Below are 16,986 nucleotides of genomic sequence, written 5' to 3'. Positions count from 1 at the left end.
AGGAAATATTTTAAAACAGCTGTCATTTTAACATCCTTTATTCTTTAGCAATTCCTTCCACATACCTTTCCTGTTTACTGGAGAAACTGAATGGGTTTAAAACAAATCAAATTAAAACTTGATGTGACGGTTTTATTTGAAGTCGGAATGAGAGCTATTGCTATGTACAAAATGGACAAACAAAACATCACATATTCATAAATAGCTCTGTGCCATGTCTGATATTCTAGATGTAAATGTACCAAATTCTCTCTCTCTTCATCTGAGCTTGAAAGATGGCTAAGAAAACAAATGGGCAAATATGCTACTCATCAAATTCATACAAGATAGGGGTACGAAAATGATGAGAGGACAAAAGTTGCAAAGAGACACATCACATCAGTGAGGGCTGACAGCCCAAGGAACATTTAAAATCGGAGCCAGTACATAGCACTTCTCATTCTGTTATAATCTGGAAGCTGCTCTACTGGACCTGCATAAAGAAAGAAACAATTGCAAGGTTACAAAAATTCAGTTGTTAATACAAGTGACATTTTTTAATTCTTCATACCAATTTCAATACCATAGCATTGGGATGGATGTCTAGCAATTTCCTTACATTAAAGTCTGATAGCAGAATTAATTATTGTACCAAATGTCCCTGTAAATAAGCTGCAGCTAGATCCAGAAAAATAACCATATTAGGTATTTTAATCATTAATAACTGATCCTTAGATGAGCTCAATTTGATTATCAGCAATTAATTTCATGCAAGTAATCATGAGAGCAGACGGTAAAAACAGTGTTTATACTGTCTTCCGAAGATAAAATGAGAACTATAGCTTAAGCACTGTATGACACTGTATTCGTCACCCTTGTCTTGAATGAGAAGGGAAAAAAAAGTTCTCAACATTATCAGCCATATTATAATCACTACACTGGTTACTAGTTAAATTCCTTAATTATGTGTCATGCTAATATAAAAGAGAATTCCTCTAAATAATTATTCACTCCAAACACAAAATTGTAAACAAACAATGCATATTAAATATTTTTTTAAAAACTGACTCACCAACTGCAGACACAGCTGGGCATTTGTCATAGATGTATTTAGAGCAGACATCCCGGACAATCCTGGGAGTCACAGCCTAGAAGCAGCAAACAAGCAAAAATTTTATTTTAAATTTTTAAAATAAAAATGAACTAAATTAAATGTCACCTTAAAGAGTGCAGTCACTCAGCCACTGGGAGTTTGCTAACATGGAGAATTTACCTCAATTCTGGCATCCCACTCTGCCAATGGGATGCGGCGACCATAATTTAGTATGTGCCTGCCAATGTCATCACAAACGGGTGTAGTTCCTGAGGACAGAAAGAAGAAATATGTTACAAAATTAAAGTGAGTGTGTGTGTAGAAGCAGTCAGTTCTGAGAGGTATTAAGTCAATATCACAGCAAAAAAAAAAAAGTCTGGCAAGCTCTACTGCCACTATAGTTTAAAGTTGAAGTACACATATATCTGCAGCTGATGTACTATTGCACAACACCAGATAAAAATTATCATAATCGTTTATTGTTCTCCAATATCTCCAAAAATTGGTTGGTATGTAACCAAAAAAATGGCACATTTAGCAAAGGTAAGTCAAGTTGTGCTGCGAGGCACTGTGTTGCATTGTTTTTGGGCTTGTTTTTAACCACAATCATCTGCTGGATATAAAAATACTAATAAGTGATTACTTACTTATGAAATAATTTTCTTGCATCAGATGATCGCAATTAATCAAGTCCAAATACAATGCAGATTAGATTTTGAAATAATCCTAAAAGATCAACATGAGATGCTAACTTGGTTAAAAACATACATCAAAGTGTTTATACACACAAATGCTTGCTGTAGCTTGAATGACACTAAAGTTCTTGTTTTCTAACTAGTAGGGATGGCTCAATAACACTTTTATTTCCAATACTGATCTATATCTATACCTCATATCATGAACTTATTTTTTTAAAATAAATATTGTTAACAAGGCTACTGGATACAGCACTACAATTAACAGTAATTCAAGTGAAAAATCCAAATAAATCTATGATTTTTTTTTTACTAGAACTATAACTACATTTTGAGGTAAAGAGAGAATGTATGGACTGTGTATAAGAGTAAGAATGTTTATTACCATTGAGCTGTCCCACTAAGCTAGCCTTCAAAGCATTCTTGGCTCGAGCCACATCACTCTCAGTCACTGTGGTGCACAAATTCATCCTGTAATACAGAAACATCAAGAGCACATCACCTCAAATACAACTACAAAACGTTGGATGACAATCCTATTTTTTCGGTATGTTGTAGCTGAACTTACCAGGCATTCTGAGCCCAATGCATCATGTCCTCTATTTTATGTTTGTCTGTAACAAAATAAATACCCAGCAGTCCAGTGTCACTGTATGAAGAGTGGAAAGCCTGGAAACTGTGACACAGGTTCAGCTCTGCAGCCAGGCGAGCCAGGCGACTGCTTAAGTGCTATACAACATACAAGAAAAAAATAATTTAAAAATTAGTATTATGTCATGATCCTAATGCAACCACCATTTTACCTGATAAATTACAATTTGTGTCATGCTCAGCTAATTTACAGATTAAACTTAATTTACAAAATAAACCACTGTGTATCCATGGCAGTAACGTTTATACTAGGAATAGTAGGAAAGAAAACAATAGAAATAATATCAACAGTGGCCATCATAAAAACTGACATACGCAGTAGCCTACAGATGCATTTCACTAGTCTAAAATGCCAAATAAGATTGATTTTTAAAACATCCTAAAGAAAGCAACTAATAAATGTAGGAATGCACAATATATCAGTATGATATCAGTTATTTTTTTACGGTACTGACACCAATGAAATCTACCAGTATTGGTCAATATTAGATATAAATTGGGCAGTACTGGATATTTAATGGTGTATAACGATATCCCCAGTTTTACCTAAAGGAATGGATTGCAGATCTACAATGGCCCTCATAATAATGTTAATCATAATATTTCTTGAATAATTATTTATCAGTTACATTTATGCATGTTAGAAAATAAATTGAATATGGCTTTAGTCTGCCTTTTTACTCTCTAAGAAGCTGATCTCATTGTGTGTGTGTGTAGTTAACCATATTTGATCAGATTCAGGGCAGAGCCCGGCAACCTTGAAGTACAGATAAGTGTTCTCTGCATATGTGTGTGAATGTCTATCTTTGCAGCTCGATGCAGAGAGAGAGAGAGATCTCTAGGAGGAAATCGTTATTTGCCGCCACCCTGATGTCCAGGGTAACAGATATACATCTCTGGAGAGACCTATTGCGTCTGACCTCTGATCAATTGTCACCAAAATAATCACTAGAAGATATACTTCGAGTTTTACGTCCATGTGTGGAGATTTTCCAAGTTTATCTACCAACCAGAATCTTGCTTACCTATGTATTGACGTAATTAGTGACCCGAGTATAACTATTGGTGTCTAGAACATGTACGCAGAGCGACCTACGAACTCCATCGCGAGTGATGAAGCGGACTTCTGCTGATGAAACTGCAAACTATGTTCTTCTGTAAATTTTTCTTTAATTTATCGCATCTCTGACTCCTGGTCTTTGTTCATCATACCTGGTCCTTGGGTTTTAACTGTAATTCCCCAACATACCTTTAGATTACCTTTGTTGTCTAAGACTCGCTTAAAGTAAACCTTTAAAAACATCATTTTTATTACTGTACATTATAAAATGTTGTGATGGCCAAATTCCCCTTTAAGCATGTAAAACTTTTTTTATTTTGTCATTTAGACAAATGTAATATCTGATATTTAATATGTAAATGTACATCCAACAATATTCTGCATCATGAACTCTTAATATTTAAATGGAATAAACTGTTAACATAGGAATGACAATTGTGGGACACAATCACATGCCTGCGAGTTGATCATTTCTGTGGGTGAAGAAATCAAGAGACTGATTAACAATGTCACAATGTTTAAGCATGCTCCTTCTTGCTTTATTTCAGTTCTACTTTCAAGATATGGAATAAAGCACAAAGCTTATTGTGCATTTTATAACAGCTTTTAGGTGAAATCGTTATGCTGAATTTTTCAGGAGCCATCTTAATATCTGGAAGTCGTGGCCCCAACTGCTCCCCGGGCGCCGCAGCATAAATGGCTGCCCACTGCTCCGGGTGTGTGTTCACAGTGTGTGTGTGTGTGTGTGTTCACTGCTGTGTGTGTGTGCACGTTGGATGGGTTAAATGCAGAGCACAAATTCCGAGTATGGGTCACCATACTTGGCCGTATGTCACTTCACTTAATTTGCCAAAGAATTCAAGAAGCATCGAGAATCCCTGAACATGCTAAACAAATGTTTAGGAAATTAAATTTAAGCAAAGTTGTAAACTAACCTTGCCACCCCCAAATGTGATGTCATAGCTACCAATGATGGAATTGGCAACCATAAGTGGCACAATATCAGGGCTTGCAGCTCCAGCTCCCTCTACAGCAATAGCAACGTGCGCTAGGGGCATTGCATCATCACGCATACGAATCTGAAAGCAAGACGAGATCAAACCAACAGAAAGTCAATTAATGGCAATAAACTGAGACCCTCTCATACACACATGCAATATATAAAGCTACCTCACTCCCAGTGAAACGGCATGGGGACAGAACAGGTACAGCATCACCTTCATATTCAAAAGAAACGCCACTGAAATGCTGCTTAGCCAGAGCCACAAGCTCATCATGGTTTACACCTGCAGCAGAACAGAGGGAGTGTTTAAGCAATCAACTCAGCTTTGTGTGGATTTTCTATTTAAACACTACTGTATGACAAGTTTGATAACAGTTCAAGAGCAGTACCTCCAGCTGTAGCCAGGACCATGCGAGGAGCTTTATAATGGCTATTGATGTATTCCACTAAATCATTACGAGTTAGTGTCCTTGAAAATACAAAGAGCAAAAAAAACCAAAAAAAAACATTTTCCATTAAATTCTTTAGGAACAGGTTTCATTAGGTATGTTTGCATTTACACAAATTTTCAATGACAATTCATCCAATCCGGTTTCAGTTTTCGAAAGTTCTGTTTATATAAACCCTAAACTTTGCAATACAATTCACATTTTTATTTAAATGTGCACTTACGTATGCCGAACAAAATGGCAGCATATCCACAATGCAAGCATATGAAATAAATTATCTCGAGGCTGTGTGTGTACCTGGCATTGGCAGAGGGACCAAGAACACTATGGCCCAGAGGAGTACCCTGGAAGGCAGTAGCATGGAGCAGATCCAGGCAAACATCCTGCAAGCTACCTTGCACCTCTTCCAGCTCTCTTAGCACCACACTCCTCTGCTGCTCTATTTCAGCCTCACTCAAAGATGAGCTCTGCACTACTTCTGCCAAGAGCTCCACCGCTAAAAAGAACACAATAAAGAGATGAAATTACTAAGAAAGAATAACACTTCCGGATTATTCAGAGAAAGACTACATGTTCTATGCCAACATGACATACTCCATTCTAGAGCTCATCTAGATCTATCAGGTCATTTATCTATCCACATTAGCATGAAGAAACTGCGCCTGTTAGAGAAATTATTTATTTGTCGTATAACCTTTAGGCAAGTCCTTGGCAAGCGTCTTCATGTAGTAAGCAGTATGTTCCCGTGAGGTGTATGCACTCAAGTGAGCTCCCATAGACTCCACTGCCTGTTCAAGAGCGGATTGTGGGTGCTTCTTTGTACCCTTGATCCAAGAACGGTTTGGAATAAAAAGTGTGCAAATTAGTGAAACAGCATTACAATTTTTAAATTGGTTTCACACAACAACCAATTCCAATAAACAATGTTTTCTTCTTACTATAAACAAATTAAGCATTTTACATCAGGTGCTAATATGAAGTCCTAGAATTCAATAATTATTGCAAATGTCATCAAAACCTGACCTCAGATTTACCACCATGTAAAACACTCAGGGTGCATTCCATTTCACTTTTAGACACACACTAGTAAGTTTCCCTAAGCACTTCCTCTGGAGGAATCCCTGCTGCCATTTTGATGTATGTTCCACTTGGTCAAGTGGATGAGGGAAGTTTATATGGACAGAACCTTGACCCCTCAATTTTGACAGAGGAAGCAAGTCTATTTATATATACACTTCAGGCAGCTCCATATACCACAATGCAACATGATTGTGACATACACAGCTTATTGTATTGACACTGGTACAGCCCAAACATACATATAGACATACAGAAATGGTAATATAGATAATAAATCAGCTCCATAGCAGACTCCAAGTGATCAAGGGCTTATGACGTTCCAATTCAACCCACTGCAAAGGTTCCACCTTTAGTATGCACTTCTGCAACGTAAGCAGTGGCGTACATCCATACGTCAATGAGATGAAGGGACATAAGTGAGGGAAAGGCATAAAAAAGCAAAGTGGAACACACCCTAATAAGCAAAACACAAAGGTCAAAAGATGATATTTTGAAGAATGTTGGGAAAGAAGCAATTGCCAATAGTCATATACAGTCATGGCCAAAAATATCGGCACCCTTGGTAAATATGATCAAAGAAGGCTGTGAAAATTAATCTGCATTGTTAATCCTGTTGATGTTTTATTTTTTTTAAAAACCATTCACAAACATCTAACCTTTCATTGGATAATAAGAATTTAAAATGGGGGAAATATCATTATGAAATAAATTATTTTCTCAAATACACGTTTGACAATTATTGGCACCCCTAGAAATTCTTATGAGTAAAATATCTCTGAAGTATATTCCCATTCATATTCCCAATTTTGAGCACTCCAGGGTGATTATGAACATGAAATTATCCAGCCATGGCCTCCTGTTTCACAGAAATATAAACAGGAGGGAAAACAAAGCCCAAATTCCCTTAATCATCCATCACAATGAGAAAAACCAAAGAATATATTTCTGATGTGCAGCAAAAGATAATTGAGCTTCACAAATTAGTGAAGTGGCTTTAAGAAAAGAGCTAGAGTAGTGAAAATTCCCATTTCCACCATCAGGGCAATAATTAAGAATTTCCAATCAACATAAAATGTTACGAAACTGCCTGGAAGAGGACGTATGTTTATATCGTCCGAATGCACGGTGAGAAGGAGAGTTTGAGTGGCTAAAGACTCTCCAAGGACCACAGCTGGAGAATTGCAGAAAATAGTTGAGTCTCTGGGGCAGAAAACCTTAAGAAAAAAATTGTCAAACAGCACCTACATAACCACATGTTGTTTGGGAGGGTTTCAAGAAAATTTCTCCTAGCTTCATCCAAAAACAAACTCCAGCATATTCAGTTATCAGACACGACTGGAACTTCAAATGGGACTGGCTTCTATGGTCAGATGAAACTAAAAAATGAGCTTTTTAGCAGCAAACACTCAAGATGGGTTTGGTGAACACAGGGATAAAAAGTAAGTACCCCATGTGTACAATGAAATATACTGCTGTATTTTTGATGTTGTGGGCCTATATTTCTGCTGGAGGTCCTGGACATCTTGTTTAGACACATGGCATCATGGCTTCTATCAAATACCAACAGATTAAAAAAAAAAAAATCAATAAACGATCTTATAATGGGCCATGTTTGGATCTTCCAACCGTACAATAATCCAAGCACAAACCTCAAAAACAACACAAAAATGGGTCACTGGGCACAAAACCAAGCTTCTGCTATGGCCATTCCAGTCCTCTGACCTGAACCCTATAGAAAATGAGTGGGGTGAACTGAAGAATCTGGGAATCTAAAGGGTCTGGAGTGATTCTGGATGAAGGAATGGTCTCTGATCTCTTGTCATGTGTTTTCTAACCTCATCAGGCATTATAGGAGAAAATTTTGAGCTGTTAAACTGGCAAATGGAGGTTTCAAAAAGTATTGAATAAAAGGGTGCCGTTAATTGTGGCCAATGATATTTCCCCCCATTTTAAATTCTTATCCAATGAAAGGTTAGATTTTTGTGAATTTTTTTAAATAAAACATCAAAAGGATTAAAAATGCAGATTAATTTTCACAGCCTTCTTTGATCATATTTACCAAGAGTGCCAATATTTTTGGCCATGACTGTACTTCCATTGCATGGAGAGAAAAAAAAAAAAAAAAATCAACTACTACCAGTAACTGTTTGGTTACTAACGTTCTTCAAAATGTATTCTTTTGTGCCCAGCAGAAGAAACAAACTCATACAGGTTTGGAACAAGCGAACGGTGAGTAAAAAGACATAATTTTCATCTTTGGGTGAACTATCCTTTAAGTTTATGGTACACTTAAAAATGTAAAGACTAGACGTTAAATATTCACACAGAGATACCATGGGAAAGCTAATAAATATTCAATTAGCTTTTTCTCATTACAATAAGTTTGCATTTTTATTACATTTGAACTGTAAAAAAATGTTTGATTGCCACAATCAAGATCTAATATGATGTTAAGATAATATAATTCTTCAAGACATATCATGACATGATCGTGAGGCAGTGATACCCAGCCCTAGCAACAACGTTCATTTAGAGAGAATGAGACCAAGTAAAGGTTTATTGCATACTTTAAACGCCATATGCTCCAGGAAAAATCCAGCTCCATTATTCTTCTCAGACTCATATCTGCTCCCACAACCTAACCAAAGGCCAACCTACAAACCCAGATAGATGAAAAACACAAAGAATTACATCAGCAGTTCAGGTTGATTACCTTTTGAGTTTCCTTTTGGATAAACATTTGGAAATGGAAAAATTAAAGTACAGTTGTTCAGGCTTTTTTTAAGTCCTTTTATTTTTATGACATGTATAAAACATTGACTTTATTTGACAATTTTTTTCTTTTTACCAAATTAAAAATGTTATATTTCAGGTACTTATATTTCATTGCAACAATATTAGAGTGCTAGAAAGTGTGAGGACCTTAACCAATGAGAATTAAAATCACATCTGCAAAAAATAAATAAATAATTGATTTGTACAGTCTAAAAACAGCTATTTACCGTGCATGTGGCTTGGTTGGTCTCTTCAGAGGCAATCCTCAAGCCATTGCTTAGAGTAGTTAGCTGTGTTTCTGGAGCTCCTAGCAGGCTCTGAGCATATGACACAGAGGCCTGTCCTCGTCTCAGTGACAGCAGAAGAGGCTAAAATAATGAAAAAGGTAGACATAAGTATATGGTGAAAGTTCCTTGTATTCATTTTAAAAGCAAGCCAAAAAAAAAAAAAAATAAAATAAAAAATAAAAAAAATCACAGACTAATGCAATGATATAGACAAGAAGCTGACCGATAAGACAAGATCTGAATAATGTGGTTGATTTGACCCAGTAGCCAGAGATATTTTTTATGTTTTTTTAATAAGTCATATATTGTAAAATATAATAACAATATTATTATTTTCTATTTTAAAATATTTAAAAATTGTATATACTCTTGTGATAGCAATGCTTTTCAGCAGTAAACACTGCTAATAGGAATTAGCACGGTGGCCGAGAGAGCTGAACGCGCTGCAAATGAAAAAAACATCTTCATCAGTTTGACAACACATGCACTACAAATACTCTCAACACAACCAAATACAGAAACGCGCTGCAAATAATCACAACACAAACAAATACAGAAATGCTCTGCAAATACTCTCAACACAACCAAACACAGAAACACGCTGCAAATACGCACAGACCATATCGGAAATGCTGCAACAAGTGATTGACATGCTTATCAATGTCTACTCTAAAATAGGGTTGCACGATACACCGGTACTACGGTAGTATCGCGATACTAAAGCTTAAAAATACCCGCGGTGCCATTGCATTTTTTAAACGGTAGTATCGTCCATACGGTACCATAAGATATGCATGCCAGCAGAAACATTACAAGTTGATTGCCAAATGTATTTCTGCTGTGCTCTGTGTATAACGTTACGCGTTATATGGTGCTGAGTGTTTCCCGAGGCTTCAGTTCAGTTTGCAATGAGAAGTCGCACTTGCACGTCGTTGTTCATGCTGCAGTTTATCAGAAGAAAGGGTCTGATTCAGACCATCTTATGTCATTTTAAAAAACAGCAGCTCAAGCATCACTTATTCAACATCATAATATCTTACAAGAAAGTATTCTCACAGTTTAATTAATTTGACCACTTCTAGAACAGGTGTAATAGTTCGTTTCTGGAAGCATCTTTGCGATCACGAAGGCAAATCCATTCATCAGCATAGCGGCTTTGCACTTGGTTCTTATCAATCATTATGTATATTTTGTTTATTCATTTATAATGTTATGTTTTAATATACATGCTGCTAACTCGGAAATTTCAAGATAAGCGAGCAAAAAAATGCCACGAGCAAGAGTGCTGTTTTTGTTTCGTTTGTGTTCGAATCCAAATCCGCATTGTCTTGGGAGAATCACTGATTCACTGAGCCATTCATAAAAACAGTCATTTGATTCGCTCCTAAAGGATTCAGCCGTTTTGAAAGGATCGTTTGAATGACTCAGTGATTCAATCACGAACTTCTGCCACCTGCTGGCCGTTTTTAAGTTTCCCATCTAAAAGTAGGCATATTACATTATTTTCCAACATATTTCTATATTCAGAATTTAGTATTTAAAACACTAATCTCATAACATTATTTATGCAATTATGTATAAATGCCACATCTAAATGTCACTTCATGTAGCTTCTGTGCAGTGCTAAGATGAGTTTTGTTTAGATCATTTCATGGATAATAATAGCCAGTCATTCATTCACATTAAGTATTCAGAGAATAATATTGTCTGTTTTCACTTACATCTAGCCTATTTATTTATTAAATTTTGATTCATTTTGTAGAATTGAATTTTAAATTAACACAATACTGCATGGTATCGTGATACTTCAGCTGGCATCGTATCGTAAGATATTTTTATGGTATCGTGACAACCCTACTCTAAAAGGTAAGATTTCTGTTTATTTTAACATCCTGATCATACGATTCCTTAGCTTTTTTGGATACTATCAGCCTAAGTAAGATGACGAAATACACAATTACTGTAACTGTGAAACATTATGTAAGCTGGCTAACTTATTTTTACAACTTCCCTTACAAAAACTGACCATGGTTTTACTATTAAAAAAAAAAACATGGTCACTACAGTTAAACCATGGTAACAACATATTAACCATGGTTTGCTACACTAACCATAGGCTAACTAGGGCCCTATGAGTTACATGATGCGGAAAACGCGGACGACATCACGGAATCCAGTCATAAAAATGGAATTTACTGTACAGGTATAACCAAAGTCTCTTTAAGACAAGTCATGTCACTCGGCGGCCATCTTTGAAACGCCTCTCGGGCATGCAAGTGCAGCTCCTATCTTTTTGAATGGGGAAACATCAAATTCTCCAAAACTGTTCACTAAGCTTACGATTAAATTTCATATTTGAAATCACCAAAGAAATCTGACAACAACTGTATCATTAATTTTGTTTCTTTTGCTCAAATAGCGTTATAAAACGCTTATTTTTCAGGCTAGATCAGCCAGTGCGCATGCGCAGCCCTAAGCGCACGTTTTAGAAGGTTGACTGTTTCTATAGCAACCGGGACCTCTAACAGCAGCGACGCGCTGACTTTACCAATTCGCGATTGGCTCTTTCATTCAGAAGGCGGGGCTTCCTGCGATTGAGCATTGCATTTTTCCCCATTCAAAACTATAGGAGTGACACGTCTTGGGTATTCTATAGTCCAGGGGTCGGCAACTGGCCCACGCCCGCAGCCAGATTATTTTGATAACGGCTGGTTCTGAAATAGATCTGTCATGACAGCAACAGTTACTCACAATCAGAGTAGGCCTACGTGAGCGGAGCTTGAAGTGGAGCGGTGTGATTTTGAATGGAGGGAGGAGCGGATTTTTTAAAAGTCGGAGCGTCGTGGTTGTCACTCGCTCCAAGAGCACCGCACCACCGCTCCATCACGAGTACAATTCATGCCAACAGCCCGTGCTATAACTGCATATTTAGCAAGAATTCATGAGCGGGACATGGACATGAGCGGGAAGTTATAGTTCTCAAGGAATTTGTTTATTCCTTCTAGATACTGAATATTTTCAGCTGAAAGCATGATTTAAACAAGTACAACACTTATTCACACGCAATCGCTCTCTCAATAATGCATTTAAACAAGTGTAACCTAATCTTACTTCATTTACATTTACATTTACATTTATGCATTTAGCAGACGCTTTTATCCAAAGCGACTTACATTGCATTCAAGTTACAGTTTTTACATTTTTATCAGCTCTTGCTTTCCCTGGGAATCGAACCCATGATCCTGGCGTTGCTAGCGCCATGCTCTACCATGCTCTACTATTTGAGCTACAGGAAATCTGTATCCGATTTCGAATGAACATAAATCTGTAAGAAATGCAGTGATCCGTAGGTAAAATAACTGACGAAAACGTAGTTATTTTCATCACAAACAAAATTTGCACAGCAAAAAGCAGAAATTATACCTTCTAATGCTAACAACCATGTTATTAGCTTGTCATGTGGTGGGAAAAAAGTTTGCACATTAGTGTTCCAATAAGCCACTTCGAAACTTTCCTGTTATTTTATTTATTTTATTTTTTAATATACGTAATGAACAGAACTGTGATATTTCAAACATACTGAAATACTTTAGACGCGGAGCGGTGTTCCTGATATCAGTGAGCGAGGAGTGGAGCGGGAGCGGAGCGGAAATGGTGAACCCGGAGCGGAGTGATTATTAAATGCTCGGAGAGCAGAAGGGAAATTGTTGACGCTCCACTCCGCTCATATACTCTGCCGGACACCACCACACAAATGTGGCTTTTTGTTTATGACTGTCCTCCTACACTACAGGATTTAACGCAGAGTAACAGCTCACTACCAGTTACAAAAGACACTGTAACAGTCTGTCACATGCAATTCTAGTTGCATTTTTCATCAATTCATTTCTTAAATTATCCTTTGACTATGTTCTGGCCCGCCATCTAGTGGCGAATTTATTTTTTTGGCCCGATGCCAAACCTACTTGTCGACCATACCATAGTCTTTGGTATAACGCAGAATGTCACGGAATTTAACAAACTTTGGATGAACTAATCAAAATTTGGTCATTAATCTTAAACCATTGCCTTCCATCACTGCTTTACTGCGTTCGTGTTTGTTTTGCTTGAATATATTTCTGATCCAGCCGAGTTGGCGTGGCAGTAAGTGTATTCGAGATAAAGCACTCATTTTAGTGTGTATTGCAAATGTTTGTGCAAATGTTGATTTATCCATCCTTTTTTTTAATTTGCATTATTATTTGTATTTATTTATTTAGACTCTTGTTTCTAAATCATACCAAGTCAAGAGTCTATTTTACAGAAAATGGTATGTTCCAATTTGTGAGCGTGGGTAAAAGGTGTATTTAAGATGGCCGTCACTACTAGTACTGGGGTGGATGGATAAAGAGCTTGTGAATGTGATTGTGCTATGAAGCAAGTAACTCCAGCCTCAGCGAATTGGAGGGGAGTTTGTACTGTTCTTAGTACATAGCAGTTTTGACTGTTTTTATTACAATCTGTGGTTTGAAGCTCTATTTATTTGCACATTTTGCACTTCTGCTCTAAATAAATAACCCTTTGGACTGCCCGGGTCATTATCACAGACTAGTATCTGTAAATATTAAGCCCCAAAAAAGCCTTTAAATATGAATCAAAAATGTTCTTCGCGTCTCTGTGTTAATGAATGGAGCATAAGCATGGTTTCGATTACTATTTGTACTGAAGCGCTGAAGTGAAAAAAGTTTGGTTTTACTGGAATACATTGTGTCAGAAATATATTATTGTGCAGTAGAATGTACGTAATACTACCACCACCACCACCACTACTACTACTACATTATTAAAACAATTTAAGGAATAATCACAATATTTCTCCCATAATTTTAATAAACCCCCTTTGTTTGCCAAAAATAAAGTTTGCTGATTAAAAGAAATTAAATTACTGTTTTATGCCTTCATTTGATAACCAGAAAAATTAAAATATACAACACAGAATTTCTGAGAAAAAATAAAAATAAAAACATTTTTATAGGGCTATTGTAAAAATAATTTGCAATAAATTAAGTTGTTTAAAATAAAACGGAATTTGGGAAAAAATGTAACGGATTTCATTGGGCCCTAGTTAACCATGGTATTTGTATAACTGTGGTCAATACGGAAAAAAAACAACATACACACACACGGTTACTACACTTTTTCTATAATAAAACTTAATTTTCAAAAGCATTGTTGGGGTCCCCTTGAAACATTTCCCATTAACCATGTTTTATTATAGTAAAAGTGTAGTAAACATGTTTTTGGCATATTTACTACCATTTGTATAACCACCGTTTTACTACAAATATTATGGTTAAACTACAGCAGTGGTCTCAAACTCAATTCCTGGAGGGCCACAGCTCTGCACAGTTTTGCTCCAACACTAATCAAACACACCTGATCCAGCTAATCAATGTCTTCAGGATTACTAGAAACTTCCAAGCAGGCGTGAATTGGAGCTAAACTCTGCAGAGCTGTGGCCCTCCAGGAATTGAGTTTGAGCCCACTGAACTCAGTGTAGCAAAACCATGGTTAATTTGTGGTTACCATGGTTTAACGACAGTAACAATGTTTTTTTTTTTTGTAGTAGTAAAACCATGGTTAATTTTCATATTGGTTCCATAAGTGCTACTTGTCTTCTGTATTTGGTTGTGATGCGAGTATATGCAGTGCGTTTCTGTTTTTGCAGCACGTTTTTGTATTTGGTTGTGTTATGAGTATTTGCAGCACATGTGCCGTCAAAATGATGAAGATGTTTTCTTAATTTACAATGCTTTTCTATTTGCATGGTTGCAGCGCGTTGAGCTCTCGGCCAGCGTAAATTAGAGGTAAATTACACTAAACTAAAATAGAAGTGAAAGGGTGAGAAAATCATGTTTTAAAGCAACCTGTGTGAAAACAAACCTGGAAAGAAAAAATAATTTGGTGAGAAAATCTAGAGATTCATAGGGCATTTCAATTAGTTACTCATGGAATATATTTATTATATCCAGAGACCAGATCCCAAGTGCACAGTAACTGTTGCCTTGTTCATAAAAACCAGTAAAAACAGAACACAGTGGACTGAAAAAAAACCTCTTGCTATAAATTTGCTTATTTATTTTTTATTTAAGGTGTGATAAAATGTGTTATGACATTTTCCTACATTTTTGGAGTCATAAAATGTTATATTTTCTTGTAAATATTATAGCATAGTAGCTTTAATAGTTCCTTTTTTCAATATGAAACAGACATAAACTGTGTTTCTAGAATGTCACCTATATTATGATTTTTTTAAAACCAGTTTCCTTTTTCTATTGTGGACACTCTTGTATGTAACTGACTCCATTATTTATAGAAAAGTATTTAACAGTCAAGAAATTAGTTCTTCGTCAAACCAGATCTCATGCTGTTTTGTTGCAGTTGTTGCTACATAGAGGAGAACACAACACTCGATCTAACGAGTTTCTGTTATTTGATTAAAAAAAACGAAAGGAAAATGTCACAAACAGTACGAAGTTATGCTGTTAATGTCTACAGTTTAACAGTTACAGAATATAAGGCAAACAAATCATCTATATCTCCATGTGACGTCAGATTTCAATGACCTTGTCAGACCAAATTTCAGGTTAACTTAACCTTAACATAAAGAATAAGAAACATATGTGCAATATTTAAATTTCTAGAGTTACACAGTGACTTGCTTACAGAACTGTTTATAAGTCGTCTCTTGATCCTCAAAGCTCTTACACACGGGAAAGAAGTTCTAACCTTTAGTACATCTGAGCTATCAGCTAGCTCCCCGGCACTAACAAGGCCAATGACAGTCACTGTGACTATGGAGATCGACTGGTTACTATCCGCGTATTTAAATGTAATGTTTGAAATTCGTAACGCCGGCATAAAATGTCAAAACCATGCAATACGTACGTAACCAGCTCTAGCAAGGGCTCGATTCACTGCCCCACTGATCCGCCACATAGAGGCAACCATCTTGTCCACAGTGTGCACCGCTACCGCTGACTGTCTTCTTCCCCTTCTTTTTGTTTAACGAACTACAAACCTACAAAGTTCAGTACCGCCACCTATTGTTGGCATGGACTCAATACAGCGTGGTGAATCCGTCAGGGCTGTCACTGTAGTTTTTATTGCGTCGGATCCCTCTTCAGGTAAAATCGCTGTAACGTTCAGTGGGGCACACCACCAGCTGGTCAATTCAAATCGCCAGAGACAGACGCGTTTTTGAGAGTGCTTGAACTCTCATCTAGACTGAAGTCAATGACAATGTTCTTTGCTCTCTTTCTGTAGACTACAATTAAATAATTAGTAACTTACAATTTTTTTTTTTTTTTTAAACAGTAGTCAACATTTGAAGTGGATCAAAGCTGTACTAAGACAAGGACGCATTTTGGTTTTAATCCAATTCAAATGATGATTAATGTATTAAATTCACGTTAAATACAAAGTCAGTCGTATTAAAAAATATTTTATGACCCATATCTGGTACTTAAAGGTAAAAAGACGGGTTTTATGCATAATTAATAGATTACATTAGAGGCTACTTTGTCCATCGCCCGTTATAGATTAACTAATATGATCTATAAAAGTGCAAAATGCATTTACGTAGGCTACACATATTTGAGAATCAAGATATTTCATGATAGCCTAGTTAACACAAATTGGGAATATTTCGAATAAAAATTCAAACCAACCATGACAAGCACGACGAAATATTGCCTGAAATGAGATCTTTTTAGAAAATCTATCAAAGTTCTTAGCAATTTAATCTTTGTATGCATGTTGGTTTCAAACGGTTTTGAAAAATGTTACAGTACTTAAAATTTTTTTTTTTTTTTTTTAACTACACTTATGACTCTAATATGTATAAGTAAAAACATTTTCTTAAAGTAAGCTATC

The 16,986-nt window shown here is 36.3% G+C and overlaps 1 protein-coding gene across 1 annotated transcript; it reads right to left on the bottom strand.

The window, feature by feature from the left end:
- Positions 1-22: 22 nt before the first annotated feature.
- On the bottom strand, positions 23-16,171 carry LOC131541915 (cytochrome b-c1 complex subunit 1, mitochondrial). Its single transcript, XM_058777949.1, has 13 exons — positions 16,000-16,171; positions 9,013-9,153; positions 8,578-8,664; positions 5,625-5,754; positions 5,228-5,426; positions 4,871-4,950; positions 4,649-4,764; positions 4,414-4,557; positions 2,336-2,496; positions 2,153-2,238; positions 1,253-1,341; positions 1,052-1,127; positions 23-472 (listed from the first exon to the last, which is right to left on the bottom strand). Exons 1-13 carry the CDS (start codon positions 16,060-16,062, stop codon positions 408-410), a joined length of 1,437 nt encoding a protein of 478 aa, XP_058633932.1. The 5' UTR covers positions 16,063-16,171; the 3' UTR covers positions 23-407.
- Between the last annotated feature and the right edge of the window lie 815 nt (positions 16,172-16,986).

The sequence above is a fragment of the Onychostoma macrolepis genome, chromosome 06, assembly GCF_012432095.1.
Source record: "Onychostoma macrolepis isolate SWU-2019 chromosome 06, ASM1243209v1, whole genome shotgun sequence".
Lineage (NCBI taxonomy): Eukaryota > Metazoa > Chordata > Actinopteri > Cypriniformes > Cyprinidae > Onychostoma > Onychostoma macrolepis.
Note: the sequence above shows the minus strand (reverse complement) of the source record. Positions and strands in the feature narration are given on the sequence as shown.